The following is a 15,611-nucleotide window of genomic DNA, read 5'->3' on the forward strand; positions in this document are numbered from 1 at the left end:
AAAAAATATGGTCAATATAAATAATTTCGTTTTCATGGAGAACAAATAGATACAAAGCCCGTCCATACCAAAGTCCGCGTAGAAGAGCTTTCCCTCTGTCTTGGCAATAAGCATGAGGGTCCGATGGCAAAATCTGGGATAACAATCACTGACTGCAGGGTACCCCAGGTTAAATAGCTATACGTCTCTCAAATAATAACAATAATAATAATAATAATAACAAAAAAAAATCACAAGGTTACGTGAATAGATACACCTTTATGAGATAAAATGTAAATGTTTGACAGTCAACTATCAATTCACAAGTTATAGCCAAAATAAACTTTGTTCGTGTGTATCAACATATTTTACATGTACCCAGTACCTCTTATTGGAATTGGCCGTGGTGTCAAGTGGTGGTTGGGAATTAAATACTTTTTTTTTTCTTTTCCTTTTTTTTTTTCTTTTTTTTTTCTTTTCTTTTCTTTTTTTTTTTTTTTTGAATTTAGTTTTGCCCTCAGGACAGGAGAGACCCGGCAAAGGGGAGGCAAACTCCGCTCTCCTGGCGCTTTCCGCTCCCTTTTATTTCACAGGTGGGGCAGCAAAGGTCCAACAAAGATTTGAGAGTGGCAAAGGTAGTGCTTGATCTGCCTCTCTCTGCCTGCTTCCCTCCAAGATTAAAGGAGAAAGAACCCAGCCACGTTTGTTTGTTTGGTGGTTGTCTTGTTTTTTTTTTTTTTTTCTACTAAAGATGAGGGTGAAGTGCAAGTGAATCAAAGGACTCCATCAATGAAATACAAATACATGCAACCCGGAATGCTGCTGGAGGAAGTATCCCAGACAGTTTCCCATTAGAAATTCGCAGAGAAATCATTGTCTTTTTTTATTTTTCTTTTTTTTTTTTTTCTGTTCGTTGTAGTCTTTCTTCTTTTTTTTTTTTCCTTTTTATTTTCTTTTCTTTTGTCGCTATTCCAGACGCGGTTGTTAAACTCAAGTACCTGACGCAACGTGAAAAGGAGGCCCGCCTCTCTTATCAAATTTCTTGTATTAAAGTGAACTTCGCAGAAAAAAAAAAAAAAGGTCAGTTTCAAAACCTGTGAACTTCCCAGCTGCGCGTCCTCTTTAATTCCTTAAATAAGTATAATATCTCCCGTCCGTTTTTTTTTTTTCTCCTCTCCCTCGTTTTTTTTCCTTTTTTTTTTTTTTTTTGGGGGGGGTGGGTGGGTGTATTTTTTTAAACTTTTTTTTTCCTCTTTTTTTTTTTTTTTTTCGGGGGCAAAAAAAAAAATAAAAGCAAGCAGCGGGCTGGGTCACAGCCCCAGGGCGGCGGCGTGTTTCTTGGCCTTCAGGCGGAGGTCGGCGATGCTGGAATTCTTGCTGGTGGTCTTGGCGGCGGCGGCGGCGGCCACCACGGAGGCGGCGGAGGCGGACTCGGCCAGCGTGGCCAGCGGCAGCCCGAAGGGCGGAGCGGGGAACATCATGTACGGGGCGTGCGCCAGGTGAGGGTGCAGGTGATGGTGAGCGTGAGCCACGGCGCTGTCCAGCTGCAGCTGAGCCTGCACCTGCCGGGGGGACAAGCGGAGGGTGGCCCGTGTCACACCCCCCCCCCCCCACCCAAAAAATTGTCACCCAAACCACCCCCCCGTCACCCGCACTCGCCTGCTGGAAAGGCATCCTCAGCGCGCCCACGTTCACGTAAGGAGCCACCCGGCAGGCCTCGAACTGGGTGGCGGCTCCGATCAGCACCCCTGGGTGGGGGAACGGCGGGGTCAGCGCCGGGGGCAGCGCCCGGAGCCCCCCAGGCCTGGCCGAGCCGCGCCCCCGCCCCGCTACCTTTGTGCAGTTGGTTCTCCTGCTTTCGGCACTTGGCCCGCCGGTTCTGGAACCAAACCTGCGGGATTGGGGGGGGACACGGGGTCACGGGAGGGAGCGGGGAAACCCCCGAGAAACCCGCTCGGAGTGACAACAACAGCATCAGCAATAACATATAATAATAATAATGATAATGATAATAATAATAATAATAAACTCCCAAGCCCCCCAAGCCCGCAGACAAAGCCTCGCGGGTGCGCTCCCCCCCTCCTCCCGGGCAGCCCCAGCTCCCGAGCTCCGAAAAGCAAAAGGAAAAAGGGTCCAAAACCCCCCGAAAACTGCCAAGCTCAGACCGCACACACCCCAGGGAAATGATTGTCCCGGCCCCGGGTTCCTCCTTGCACATCAGACTCCCAAAAGGCAGAAATCGCCCTTGGTATCCGCTACTAACGGGCCGTAACGGCCTGAGAAGCTCATTAATAAATAAATTAATTAGCTTTATCCTGCAGAAAAACTCAACATCAACATGGGTTTGTGACTTTTTATCTTGTTTTCTTTTTTTATGTGGGGGGTGCAGGAGAATTACGGTCCTGAAAGCTTCGCTACAAAGAAGTTTCGAATTTCTCTGTTCGCTGGAGTGTAGCACAGGAGAGGAATAATTATCTCATTATCATAATAATCTAATTTGCTTGCACCGAAGAGGCTGCCCCGTTAGACACGGACATACTTTTAATATTGGAAAAGGAATCGTTCAAATAAATTCCCAGCCTGAAGTTCTGCTGGCTTTGAGAAAAGAGGGAGGGAAAAGGGGAGAGCCGGGCTTAAAAGATCCCGGTTTTAACTCGGGGCTCTGCGGCGCATCCCAGCAGCCACATCCACCAAGGAATCCTTTCCCCGCGGGCAGAAAAAAAAAAAAAAGGCAAAAAAGCAAAAAAATAGATTAAAAAACGCATATTTTTGAGGTCTTACTCGAAGAGACGAATATAAACGGGAATTCCTCCCGCCCTGTCATTTTCTCCAGCCAAGGAAAATCTGCCCAAGAGCCACGTTCGCCCTCAGCCTCCCGCGGAAACAAACGCGCCTCCCGTCATTTACAAATTAGAGCAGATACGAGGCAAAATATTATTGAAAAGAGGGTTTTTTTTTCCCTTTTCCTTCTAGGGAATGGGTTTAATCTATGTAAATCTCTAAAAGTTATTATGCACCCTGCGATTTGGCATCATGGGAGCGCGGATTATGCGCCGCCGCCGCCTCCTTTGTCGAGCACCTCCCTGCTCCATTTTCCACAGCCAAACAACTTTTTGCCTCGGTTTTGTTCAGGTTTGGCGAACAGAAATTTAAAAAAAAAAATTAAAAAAAAATCCCAACCCGCGAACAAACACAATTAGAAACCAACCAAAAAAAACCAACAGAGCAGACAGGGAAGGGAAAAAAAAAAAAAAAAAAGAAAAAAATAAAGAAAAAGGAGGGGGGGGAAGAGAAGGAAAACGACTTTTTTTTAATTTTTTTTTTTTTCCTGTGGTTCAGGCTCTGACAAAAGCTGCTCGTTTGGAGTTTTTCGGTTCCCCGTGCCGGCTCTGCCTCTGTCCTCACAACCTTACACGATGCAGGGAAACCCCCCGAGGACCGAGCGCATACTTGGGTGCAGATGGTGCCTGCGAGCACAAAGATTGAGGGGGAGTATCTGTTACAGCGATACTTTCAACCAGCTGCAGATGTTCGGGGCCTAAAACTTCTCCATGTGTTCCGACAAATAATGACCATCATTTTCTTTCCTTTTATTTTCAGAACGGAAATACACCGAAGCAGCTACATTTGTTCTCATTTGAGGGATCCCCTTCCTCCCCGCTCCTCAGCTCATCTCCCGACAAAACTCGCAGAGAGCAGCTTAGGAACCCGTTTGGGGGAAGAAAAAAAAAAAAAAAAACAAACAAAAAAAAACCAACTTTGGGAGGGTGCAAAGCGCAGGTTAAACCCAGAGAAGCCGCGGCTTCCCGGGAGGGACGAGAAAGCTCCAAATATCTCGAGTTTATCCCGGATTTTCTGTATTTCATAAACCCGAACAAAGGCACCCCGCTCAATTTTCGTGCCGTTTCAACATTTAAGAACTACGAGGAGAAACGGGCTGAAAATATCTCTGTCATTGTTTCTCGCTTGGCGGTTCCTAACTCGGTTTATGGTCGCGACATCCATGACGGGAATCTCCGTGTCCATGGATGATGAGCCGGGCAGCGGGGACCGGCGAGGCGGGCATGGAACAAACGGCGGAGCTGGGATAAAACACGGCACAGCCAAGGGACGGGGACACGCGGGGACACAGATCCCGGGCAGGCACAACCCTGCGAGGCCGGTGGCAGATTTGGCGGATGAAGTTGGGAGCCGGGGAGCCAGCCGCCTCCTCTTCCCTGACACAAGGATGGGGCTGGTCCCCATCATCTCCCCGGCTCTCCCCGAGCCGCCCCTTCCCCCGAGCACACGCACCCACGCGGGCGGGCACCCACGGAGCCCCCGCAGCCTCGGCTACCTGCACCCTGGCCTCGGAGAGCCCCAGCCGCTGGCTCAGCTCCTCCCGCATGAACGCGTCCGGGTAGTGGGTCTCGTCGAAAAGCCTTTCCAGCTCGTTCAGCTGCTCCAGGGTGAAATTCGTCCGGCTCCTCCTCTGCTTGATTTTCGTCTGCCCTTCGTCTTCCATCGCTTTCGCATCCTCCTTGCGCTCCTTCAGCTCTGGGGACACTGGGCACGACACAGCAGTCAGAGCGGGGGCACCGGGGCTGGCCCCGCTGCCGGCGGCCGGGGGGATGCGGGCTGGAGCCCCTCGGGGCCGGGGCAGCCGGGAGCGGGGCCTGTGCGCCCGGGCCGCGCTAGGCCGCCTCCGCCGCTGCCGTTCCGGGCTCCGCCGCTGGCTCCGGTAACCGCTGCCGGGGGGGGAACGGGCTCCGCGCCGAGCCCTCCCCGCCGCGGCCCCGGGGGATACGCAGCAACAGGTCCCCGGAGCCTCCGCGGCCCCTCCGCGCCCCGCGCTCCCCCGGGATTCGGATCTCCTTGGGCAATTTTCGGCCGGAGACGCGCCCCGGGCCGAAGCACCGAACCCCCGGGACCGCTCGGCCCGGTGCTACCGCGGCTCCCCCGCGGTACCGACCGCCCGATCCCGGCCACCCGCTCAGGGATGCTCCGGGCGCTCCGCCGGTCCGAACAAAAGGGCGGCAGCGACCCGCGGGTCCCCGCGGCCACGGGCACGGGCCCGGCCGCTTCCCGCAGCGCCCGAGAGCGCCGGGCGGCCCCGGGAGCGGCCCCGCGGTAACACCCGCGGGCGGATTCGCTGCAAGGCGCGGGGCTGAGCGTGGGCAGCGCGGCCCGGCCCCACGCGAGTCCCCGGAGCCGCGGGGGAACGAACCGGGCCCGCGGGGCCGAGCTTTCGTTGGCGGCGCGGCTTCCCGTGGGATGCCGAAACGGGAACAAGATCGCGTTCGGAGCAAGTTAAATCCGGGTTGAAATATTTTAATCTAAAAACTTCGAGGCCGGCCGCCCATCTCCCGTGGCTGGCAGAGCCCGGGCAGCCGCCCATCAGCACCGGGAGCATCCTCCCCGCGAACCCCCGGCCACCCGCGACCGCTCCGCGTCTACCGACCCCGACGGGGGGGAAAAAAAAAAGGGAGGAAGGGGAAAGGGAACGGGAGAAGGGGGAGCCCGCAGTGCCGCCGTTACCGTCGCTGAGCTTGGGGGTGGCCGCCTCGGCCGCTCTCTCGGCGGCGGCGTCGGGCTCCCGCGGCGGGGAGCGCCCGGCCGGCCGCGCCGCGGGGCTGCCCGTGTCCTCCCGGCCCGGCTCCGCCGCCGCCCCGCCGGGCTCCCGCGGGCCGCCGCCGCCGCGCAGGGGCCCGCTCTCCAGCACCTCGCGGTAGGTGATGAGCTCCTTCTTCTCCTTGGCTTTGGGATCAAACGACTTGGAGACAAACGCCGTCAGCTCCTCCATGGCTCAGGGGCGCGCTGCCCCGACTCCCCGGGCGGGCATCCACGGGGCGGGGAGGCGGCGGCGCCCCGGGCCGTGCCGAGCCGAGCCGAGCCGAGCCGGGCCGTGCCGTGCCGTGCCGCCCGACGTGCAGGGCTCCCGGGGTCTGATAGAGACGCCGCGATTGAAGTGGCACTATTTATACTTTGCAAAGCCGGCCCCTTGTTCCCGGCGAATTACCTCCCCTCGGAGCTCTGAATGGACCCCTTCCTTCCTCCCTTTCCTTCCTCCCGTCCTCGCCGGTCGCCCGCCCGCCGCGGGGCACTGCGGCCACGGCACCGCCCGCCCGCCGCGCACTGCGCCCTAATTAATTTAATTAGGCGCGGGACCGTGCGCGAGGTCCCGGGCGAGAGCGGCGAGGAGAAGGGGCCGGGGCGACGGGGGAGTGGCCACCGGGACGCGCGGGGGGGCGGCGGGGCCGCGCAGGCTCCGCGCACCGCCCCGCGTGGGTCGGGTCAGCCCCGCGGCCCCGGGCACGGCCAACCGGAGCGGCCCCGGCCCCGCGGGAGCCGCCGAAGTTCCTCCGTGGGCGCCCCGAATCAACCCGGGGGGATAAATGACAGCGAGGAGCGCGGCCGCGTCGGGAGCGCATCAGATTAGAGCCAAATCCGCCGATATCGCTAATATCGTTTTCCCTTCTTTCTTTTTTTTTTTCTTTTTTTTTTTTTTTTTTTTTTTTAAATCCCACCACGGAGCGCTTCTGTTGACGGAACTCGCCTCTTTCCCACCTTTGCTAAATTCTAATAAATTATTCAGAATTGTTTAACTCTTGCCTGCGGATCGATTTTACATTGACCTTTGGGGCGATGACTTCACATAACGGAGCGTTCATTTACCGGGGCGGGCTCGGTACCGGGGGTGACATCGGCGTTTATTCCGAGCCGGTAACACGCGACCCTGTCGCGACAGGCGGCGAGTCGCGATCCCCCCGCGCCAGGGGACGCGCGGGTCGCGCCGCCCCGGAGCCGTTCCCACGGGGCGTTTTCGATCCCGGGGCACCGGGCACCAGGGGATTCGGTGTGACCGACCCCGCCGCGGCTGTCGAGCGGCCCGGTGACCCTCCCCGGCCCCTCCGCCCGGACATTTCGTTTATCCCCACGCGCCTTTCGCCATTCCCGTGGCGGGGGAGCGAGTGCTCGGGAGCTGGCGTTGAACGAACCAAATTCGGGAAGCAAATCGAGTTAAGCGAAGCGATTAAATCGTTCTGTTGTATTTCTGCTCGTTGCCCGGCGGAGAGTCCGCTCTGGTCCGGTGAGTCCCGGTTCGGTCCGTGCCCACCCGCGCCCAGCGCGCACCGTCCCGCGGGCACGGCCGCGGTGCCCACGCCGCGAGTGGAGCGCTGCCCTCCGCCCGGGGCGGTTCCGGGTGCCAGAAAACCCCGAGCCTCCTTTAACTCCTGGGGACGGAACGAAAACCGCTCCGTGCAGCTGTGCCCGCCACTCGCGGCGGGACACGGAGCGGGCGGGACACGGAGCGGGCGGGACACGCGGTGCGCCCGTGGGTCACCGTGCTGGGCACGGCGCGGACAGCGCTCCGTGGGCTCTGCAGCCCCTGTGGGCAGCGGGATCCCGACCCCGGGACCACTCACGCTCCCCTTCTTCCCGACACCCGCGGCGTGTCCCGCCGTCAGCCCGTGGGTCGCCGCGTTGGTGGCCGTGTTGGGCACGGCGCAGACAGCGCCCCGTGGGCTCTGCAGCCCCCGTGGGCAGCGGGACCCTGGTCCCAACCCCGACCCCTGTCCCAACCTCGACCCCGGCCCGTCCCCTCCCGTCCCGCGTGGGCGCTCGCCGGCGCGCCGCATCGATGGCTCGGCGCTCGCTGCGGCCGCCTTGGCCGCGCTCGGCGGTGGATTGGCGCTGCCTGCCCGCCGCCCCGGAAGGCGCTGGGCTCGAACCGGGGCCGCGGCGGCTCCGCCAGGTACCCGGGACACGGGGGGACACGGGGGGACACGGGGGGACACCGGGACACGGGGGGACATCCCGGACACGGGGGGACACCGGGGACAAAGGACAGGGCACGGCAGGGCGCGATCGGCGGCCGCTGCAGGGCCGGGTGTGCGCGGCGGCCTCCGGTGCGGGCGGTGCGGGGACACAGCCCCGGGGCAGCCCCGCACGGGGCAGGCCCGGCCGCGCCGGGGATCGCCGGGGAACCGGGGTGAGCAGGGCTTTGGCTGCGTGCGGAGGAGTCCCTGGAGGCGCTGGGGGTGCCGGGGAGCGATCCCCGGGAGCTCCCGGGGGAATCCCGGTGCCGTGTCCGGAACGTGGCGTTCTCTGGGAGGATTTTCCCTTCAGTCCCGACTCGGGCTTGCCGCAGCTTCAGGCAGTGCTCGGGAGGAATTTCCGTGTCCTTAACGGGGAATTTTCCTTTGTTGTGCTCCAGGCTCTCCCCGCTGGATCAGGAGGCGCCGCCTCGGCGGTCAGAAGTTGTGAGAGAGGAAAAGGCAAAAGTTTGGATGGAGGAAATGGGAGAGTTGGACCCGTCTGTGCTGGGAGGAGGAGGAGGAGCAGAGGAGGGATCGGGGCTGGGGAAGGGAATGGAGCCCCAGGAGGGGCTCAGGGAGCTGGAAAGGGGAGAAAAGGAGGAGAAAAGGGGGATCAGTGGGATCTGCACAAGTCCCTGCCAGGAGGGGACAGCGGGGGGGGTCGGACTCTGCTCCCAGGGCCACAGGGACGGGGGGAGCGGGAACCACGTATTTTATATTTTTCTATAAACACGAACCAACGCGAGGCAGAGACCAGAGCTCTCTGGGTTTCGTGCAGGGTGAAGATGGGCCGGCGCTCCTCGGACACGGAGGAGGAGAGCAGGAGCAGGAGGAAGAAGAAGCACCGGCGGCGCTCCTCCTCCAGCAGCTCCTCCTCCAGCCGCACCTACAGCCGCAAAAAGTCGGGCAGGAAATCCAGGTCCAGGTCGCGCTCCCGGGATCTCCAGTCCTGGTCCCATTCCTATGAGAAAAGGTGCATTTGGAGGAGTTTTTAGAAGTTGAGCTCTTCCGTTTTACGGCAGGGTTTGAACCCCGTGGGTTGGGAATTTGTGGCACAGGTTGTTCTGAATTTCGAGAGGTGTGAAAGTGTTTTCGTGTTGGTCTAAATAAAAGCCCCAACCCACCACCCATGAGCAGAAGTACCCACACCTCCCTCCCCCCAGGAGAATAACGCAGGTAATGTGCAGATCCAAAGGGAACTTCTGCTTTAAACCACAGAAACCCCAGGAGGCAAAAGAACTTTTCCTTTCTTCTCCCAGACACCTTCCACTATCCCAGGCTGCTCCAAGCTCACCCAGCCCGGCCTTGTGCACTGCCAGGGATCTGAGAGCTTATTTGGGAACCCTCATCACCCTCCCAGCCAGGAATTCCTGCCCAAAATCCTATCCAGCCCTGCCCTCTGTCCATGTGAAGCCACTCCCTGTGTCCTGTCCCTCCATCCCTTGTCCCCAGCCCCTCTCCAGCTCTCCTGGAGCCCCTTCAGGCCCTGCCAGGGGCTCTGAGCTCTCCCTGGAGCTTCTTCTCTCCAGGTGAACATTCCCAGCTCTCCCAGCCTGGCTCTGGGCCTTGGAGCATCTCTGTGGCTCCATCCTCTGCCTCAGTCTGGCTTTGTGCTGGTGAATTTACTGGGAAGTGGAGCTGGAAAACATTCCCAGTGTCCAGTTGCCCTGTAAATCCAGGAGGAAATGCTCCTGCAGTGGTGAGGAGGGACCTCAGGGGTTTATTCCCAATCCTTTCCCCTGCTGGGATTCTCCATCCTCCCCAGGGGAGAGCAGGGTGCCAGGGCTGTGATCCAGCTGTGAGCAGCTGGAATCCCTTTATTCCAGCTCCCAGGGAAAGCAGAGGGGATTGGGGCTGGATGGACCCCAGGGCACTCCCGCTGCATCCAGGAAAGACCCAAAGCTCTGCCTTTGGGGTCTTGGCTTTGCCCTTGGGGCAGGGCATTTGCTCCTGGCAGTTCAGGCTGTGTTCCTTGCTGGATTTATCCCAGACCCTCAGGAATCAAAGGCAGCAGTTTCTGGAATTTCTGTTCCCGTTCCCTATCCGGGTGCAGCCCTAACCTAAATATCCTTCCCGGCATTCCAGCTCCTGCAGCCCCTTTCCCTCATGCTGGATAAAAAAACCCTTCTGAATTCCAGCAGTGTTTCTGTGCTGTTATGTTTTAATATTAATCACAAATCAAGGCCAAAAAATAGGGAGGATTGTAGTTGTTAATCAGTTAACTGTTGGGGAGATGGAGAGGAAATGTTCAGATTTGGTTTTTCTTTTGGGTTTTGGGTTTAACATCTTTTCTTTCACCTTTCTCCTTGGTGTAGAAGAATTTATTCTTTGAATGAACAAAACTGGAAGAGAGAGGAAAAGGAAGAGACCCTTTGGATTCCTGATTGGACTCAGGAGGGAACTGCCCTTAAATGAACTCAGATGAAACAAATTAACACAGATTAACTGATTGCGACTAATAGTAGTTAAGGAGCCCACCCAAAGTTCACTTTTTGCCTGGGATGGGGATTCTGGAGGATCATTTTTTTAGGGCAGCAGTGTCCCTGTGTCTGTGAGCTTCGTGTTATGGGGGAATAGTGGGGTTTGAGGCTTCTGGGGCATCCTGCAAACCTCCTAGGTTTGTACACCTTTTCTCAGCATTTGGTGGGAGCTTGTTCCTGGTTTTGGGGGCTTTTGGGATTTGTCTCTGTTGTTTGGGATTTGGGGAGTAGTGCCAGCCTCCCCCTGGCTCTGTTTTCTTAGGAATTCTTAGAAGTTTGTCCCTGTTTTTTGGGGTTTTTCAGCCTCCCCCTGGCTCTGTTTTCTCAGGGATTTTTAGGGTTTTATCCTTGTTGTTTGGGGTTTTTTTCAGCCTCCCCTTGGCTCTATTTTCTCAGGGATTTTTTTTAAGTGTTTGTCCCTGATTTTTGGGGGATTTTTCAGCCTCCCCTTGGCTGTCTTGCAGGCGCAGACACAGATCCAGCAGCAGCTCTTCCTACGGCTCCAGGAGGAAGCGCAGCCGCTCCAGGGGCAGAGGAAAATCCTACAGATCCCAAAGGTCCAGGTCAAAGAGCAGGACTAGGAGGTAAGAGTGGCCCCTAGGAACATTCCTACTAGAAAAACATTCCTGGAAAATCCTGACACAATTCCTGAGCTTGGAATAAATGGAAATAATGGCTGCAGGTGATGGTTTGAACCACACATCCCTTGAAATTCCTGTTTTGGGGTCTCTGGAATGTTTTCCACACATTAAATCTTTCAGTTACTCTGGTAAAACAGTTTTGAAGATGTTTATTTTGCATTTTATTCAAGGAAAAAAACATAAATCAGGTCTCTTGGGGTTATAGAATCATTTGGGAATATCTTGTGGGTTGTTTTTTTTTTTTTTTTTTTTTGATTCCTGCTTTCCAAAATTCCCACCCGTACTCCCTGGAGTTCAGAATAAACTGATTTTTCTCACCTGTGTTTCTCTAGGAAAAGGATGAGTCGTTAGTTATGCAATCTTTTATTAATATTTAAGGGTGTTTGTAGTGAAAGTTTGCATGCACTGGTTTGTGCCAAACAAATATGTCACAGTTTAAATATTTAAATCTCAGCCAGAAGCTGCAAGCAGTATTATAAAATCTGCTTTTCTTCTTTAATTAAAAGACACTCAGGTTGTGTTTGTGTGTATTTTTCAATTAAGAGGTTTAACTGAAATTTATCCTAGGTTACCAGCTTTCCCATTACCATTTTCTACTGATTTTAAATTAATTATTGAGTGGATCAGGCAGATCAAAGTTGTTTGGTTACACACTTAAAACCTTCAGCCAGGTGATTTTGTGTGCCTGCACTAAGGATTTGTTCAAAACTTTGGTTTCCATATCCAAACCTGGACAGCTGTTGCCTCTAAATGTTGAAAAATTGCTGCTGAAAGATGTGAATATTCCACTTTTTTGCGTTGTGCCATGACTTATTCCCAGCTGTTCACCGGAAGAGTTGCTTGGACCCTTTATTGCTCCAGTGCCTTTGTAGTAGAAATTGGATTATTTAGGTTTAATAATTTAGCTTTAGAAATAAATTTAGAAACGAAATTACCTGACCTCTCTTAGAATATTCTTCCTAACAGAGTTGTACAGCAATTCCTGTAAATATTCCCTGATATTCCTGTAAATATCCTTTTTTTTTTTTTTTTGCTAAGAAAATCAGTTTGAACCCACAGAAATGTCAGAAGAGTTGAGGTGAAAAGGAAGTTTTTTTCAGTGTGTCACATACTCAGCGTTAGGAAGTGTGATAAACGGATTTCAAATGTTTTTTATTATAATAAAACAATGTTTAATGCATTACAGACCTCAGCTATGGTTTAGTTGATTTACAATAATTTATGATAAATATAAACTGCAGATCTCACTAGCTATAGTTTAATGGTCATCCTTCCCGAGGGATTTGATTTTAATCATTTGATTTTAATGTTTTCCATTACAATATATGGAAATTAGGCACCTAAAAACTTGAAGAACATGGTTACTGCTAGGAAATCCTGTGTATGAAATATTTGATGTATCAGGTAGTTTATGTATCAAATTTTTTATGTATTAAATATTTTCTGTATCAACTATTTCATGTACTGAGTGTGCAGCACTGGAGGGGTAGAGCTGCACATTCCTTTAAACGCTGATCCTATTCGCACACACTGAGGGAAAAATATTGATAAATAACATCCTAAACGATCCCACAAGAGTCCAAAAACTAAAAATTAACCCCAACAGGACACATTCCATCCTTTATTGTAATTTTTTTCTGAGTCTGCTGTGACATGGCACTGAGCAGCTGTGGATTAATCTGATTTTGAGGAGTTAAATCTTGATTTGGCACAAAGCTGCTACTCCAGGCCTGTGCCTGCCCTGCTTGTCAGTGCTGAGCTCTTGCAGTGTTGCCAAAAAAGATCCCTTTTTTGCCTCAAAATCCCTTAACCCAAGGGCTCACCAGCTTTCCAAGGACTTCAGGATTCCTCAGGCTGCAGAAGAGATCGTGGGGGGGAGAGGGTATGATGGAAGGGCAGAAAAAATAAACATAAAAAATAAAAAAGGTGGGAACAGGTGATTCAGGATTGAGGATTTCCCATCTCATAACCTGGGGTAGGTGTGACAATGTTTGCCATGGAAAATATTTGTATTTATAGTGCTGGCATGGGATTTTCATGAATTCCATCTGTAATCCCTGATTTTATTTTTGTTCTGGATGGGCCAGCTTATTTCCCTGTGATTTTTTTTCAAGGTAAATACTGAAGAAACCACTTGTAAATAATTTTTAAAAAGGATCCAGAGCAACTCAGGCAGCCCCTTGTGTGTTCCTGTGATAAGGAATGAGTTATTCCTCGTGATCTCCAGCTTCTGGATTGACAGGGAGGCAGGAAAAGCTGGAAAACTGCATGAAAGGGAAGACCAACCCTGTGTTTGTGACCCTCCTGCTGCACCTTCCCAGGGTTTTCCCCTTTAGCAGCCAAGGAAATGCCATTTTAAATTTTTATTTTATTTTTTATGGGTCTGCCTCTAGAAAAAATGACCTTCCTATTGGAAGTTAAGGTCTGCTACATGGTCTCTTTAAATCCCTGGAATTGTTTCTGGTGTAAATCATGCAGGTGGCACTGATTCTGTACCCTGGAACATCTTTTCCACCAGTTTTTAATTTGTTTTTCAAGGTAGTGAAGGTGGTGTTAAAAGTAATGTGGGTTTTTTTTTTAATAACTTCTCTAAGCCAGGTGTTTTATTTGAGCAGGTGATTTACACATCTCCAGCAGTACAAAACACTGAGATAATCAAGTTTGACTTGGAAAAGTTGGGGTTTTATAGTGACATGTGCAAAATTTTTTAAATAGGTGTTGTTTACCTAAACTGATTTCTTGTATTTTATTGGAGAAGATAAGAAAACTTGTACATACCATGATTATTTTAGATGCATTTTTAGAGTGAAACAAGTGGAGCTTCCCACTAACGGTTGTGTTTGATTTGAGGAGCTAAAGGAGCTTGTGCATGTGTTGGCTATTTTATTTTAGATGCATCTTTTAGGGTGAAAAAAGTGGGGCTTCCCAGTATTGCTTGTACTTTATTGAAGAACAAAACCTGTACATATTATAATTATTCTATTTTAGATGCATTTTTAGGGTTAAACAAGTGGAGCTTCCCAGTAAAGATTGTAGTTTATTGGAGAAGATACGTAAACCTGTGCATATTATTATTCTATTTTAGATGGATTTTAAGCAAGTGCAGCTTCCCAGTAATGGCTGTGTTTGATTTGAGACGCTAAAGAAACTTGTGCATGTGTTGACTATTTTATTTTGGATGCATCTTAAACAAGTGGAGCTTCGCAGTAATGGCTGTGTTTGATTTGAGACGATAAGAGAACTTGTGCATATTAGAACAATTCCATTTTAGCTGCATTTTTAAAGTCAAAAAATCGCAGCATTCCCCAGTGATGCTATAAATTCCAAGCTGTCCTACAGCGAGGGAGTACAATGCAAATAGGACTTAATAAGATCACAAACTGAATTTCAGCAGGAACAACCAAGATTTACATTAAATTAGGAATCTTAAAACCGATTTAGTTTGTTTTACTGAGCATTTGCTTAATAACATTTCGCCTCCTCGCAATCTTTTTAAAGCCAATAATTCGTCCGCGAAAGCGCCGGGCACATCCTCCCGTGGAGAAATTGGAAGCAACAGCTCCCTCTCTGCAACCACACATCTCCAGAGCTGGGGAAAAAAAAGGAATATCTCAGCTCCACGGAATTTAATAAATCATCCCATTTCCTAATTTGATCATATTAGATGCTGATGTGGAAGGGTGGGGGGGGAAGCGTTTTCGAATAGCGGCTCCTCATTAATATACATCAGGCTGGGGGAATAGCAGGGAATACTTATGGAGGGGATGTCACAGTTCCTGTTCTTTAGTTTACTAAGTGGAACAGGTTGATGTGATCCTGGGTGTTATTTGTCACTGTCTTGCTAAAATGGTTTGGGTCGAGTTATGGAGTCCAGAAAGACGGCGGCTGATAAATCAAAAGTGGATTGAGTGGACAGCAGGCAGTGATTGATACCGTGACAGGATATGAAGAAAGGAATCTTGATAGGAGCATGCCCAATATTGAATATGAGAAGGAAAATGGCCCTGGAGTATGGATATTATTCAAGGAAATGAGAATAATAATATCATCTGGAAATTATTGCTGGGTGAAGATTAGGGGAGTTCTTATTAGAATATTCTGCTGCTGTGCCGTGCAGGAGCTCGGCTCCTGCAGAATTCTGGGCTGGATGGAGCCCTGGGAATATTGGGAGAGTTTCCAATGTGATTGTTCTGCCAGTTCATCACGCAGAAAAATACTTTGCAGCAGAACTTGCTGCACAAATCTCCTAATTCACGGGGCTTTAAATAGAATTAAGCAAACCCCGTTGACCTTTATTCCCTGATTGCATCCAGTGCTGTGATTACAGAGCGTTCCACTGGACTTGCCTGTGAATATGCAAGTTTGCTTTATTGTCTGCCAAATGGCTTTGGCTTTTCCCCATTACGTTAAACTGCAAACTGCTGCCTTCAAATATCTTTAATGCGCTTCAACTTAAAAATTGACACAAAACCAGCAAGTGCATCTATACATATTGAAGAAGAAGAAAAAAAAAAATTTATGGGAAGTAATCCTGCCTGGAGAGCTGATCCTTGGCGGTGTGGCTGAAGGAGGGGTTTGATCAGCTTTTACATCTCATTTCTTTACCATTTCTCCAGTCTAATTAATTTAATGTTGCAGTGTGTGCAGTTTATTGCATCCAGGGGCAGGGGAGCTGCTGCTGCTGCTTAGGCCTGGCTTTGGGATAGGCTTGG

General features: G+C 51.8%; 2 protein-coding genes across 2 annotated transcripts in view; one reads left to right on the plus strand and one right to left on the minus strand.

Annotated features, from left to right (window-relative positions):
* Positions 1 to 1,204: 1,204 nt before the first annotated feature.
* On the minus strand, positions 1,205 to 6,102 carry SHOX2 (SHOX homeobox 2). Its single transcript, XM_066193655.1, has 6 exons — positions 5,978 to 6,102; positions 5,497 to 5,903; positions 4,316 to 4,524; positions 1,813 to 1,870; positions 1,639 to 1,727; positions 1,205 to 1,541 (listed from the first exon to the last, which is right to left on the minus strand). Exons 2-6 carry the CDS (start codon positions 5,759 to 5,761, stop codon positions 1,290 to 1,292), a joined length of 873 nt encoding a protein of 290 aa, XP_066049752.1. The 5' UTR covers positions 5,762 to 5,903; positions 5,978 to 6,102; the 3' UTR covers positions 1,205 to 1,289.
* Positions 6,103 to 7,677: 1,575 nt separating this feature from the next.
* Positions 7,678 to 15,611, plus strand: part of RSRC1 (arginine and serine rich coiled-coil 1) — a 98,209-nt gene continuing 90,275 nt past the window's right edge. The window contains exons 1-3 of the mRNA XM_066193656.1: positions 7,678 to 7,714; positions 8,557 to 8,751; positions 10,723 to 10,842. Coding sequence (XP_066049753.1) covers positions 8,564 to 8,751; positions 10,723 to 10,842 — 308 coding nt within the window. The 5' untranslated portion in view covers positions 7,678 to 7,714; positions 8,557 to 8,563. The remainder of the gene's footprint in view (positions 7,715 to 8,556; positions 8,752 to 10,722; positions 10,843 to 15,611) is intronic.

Source organism: Chamaea fasciata, unplaced genomic scaffold (assembly GCF_029207755.1).
Source record: "Chamaea fasciata isolate MVZ Bird 193981 ecotype frontalis unplaced genomic scaffold, bChaFas1.0.hap1 SCAF_11, whole genome shotgun sequence".
Classification (NCBI taxonomy): Eukaryota; Metazoa; Chordata; class Aves; order Passeriformes; family Sylviidae; genus Chamaea; species Chamaea fasciata.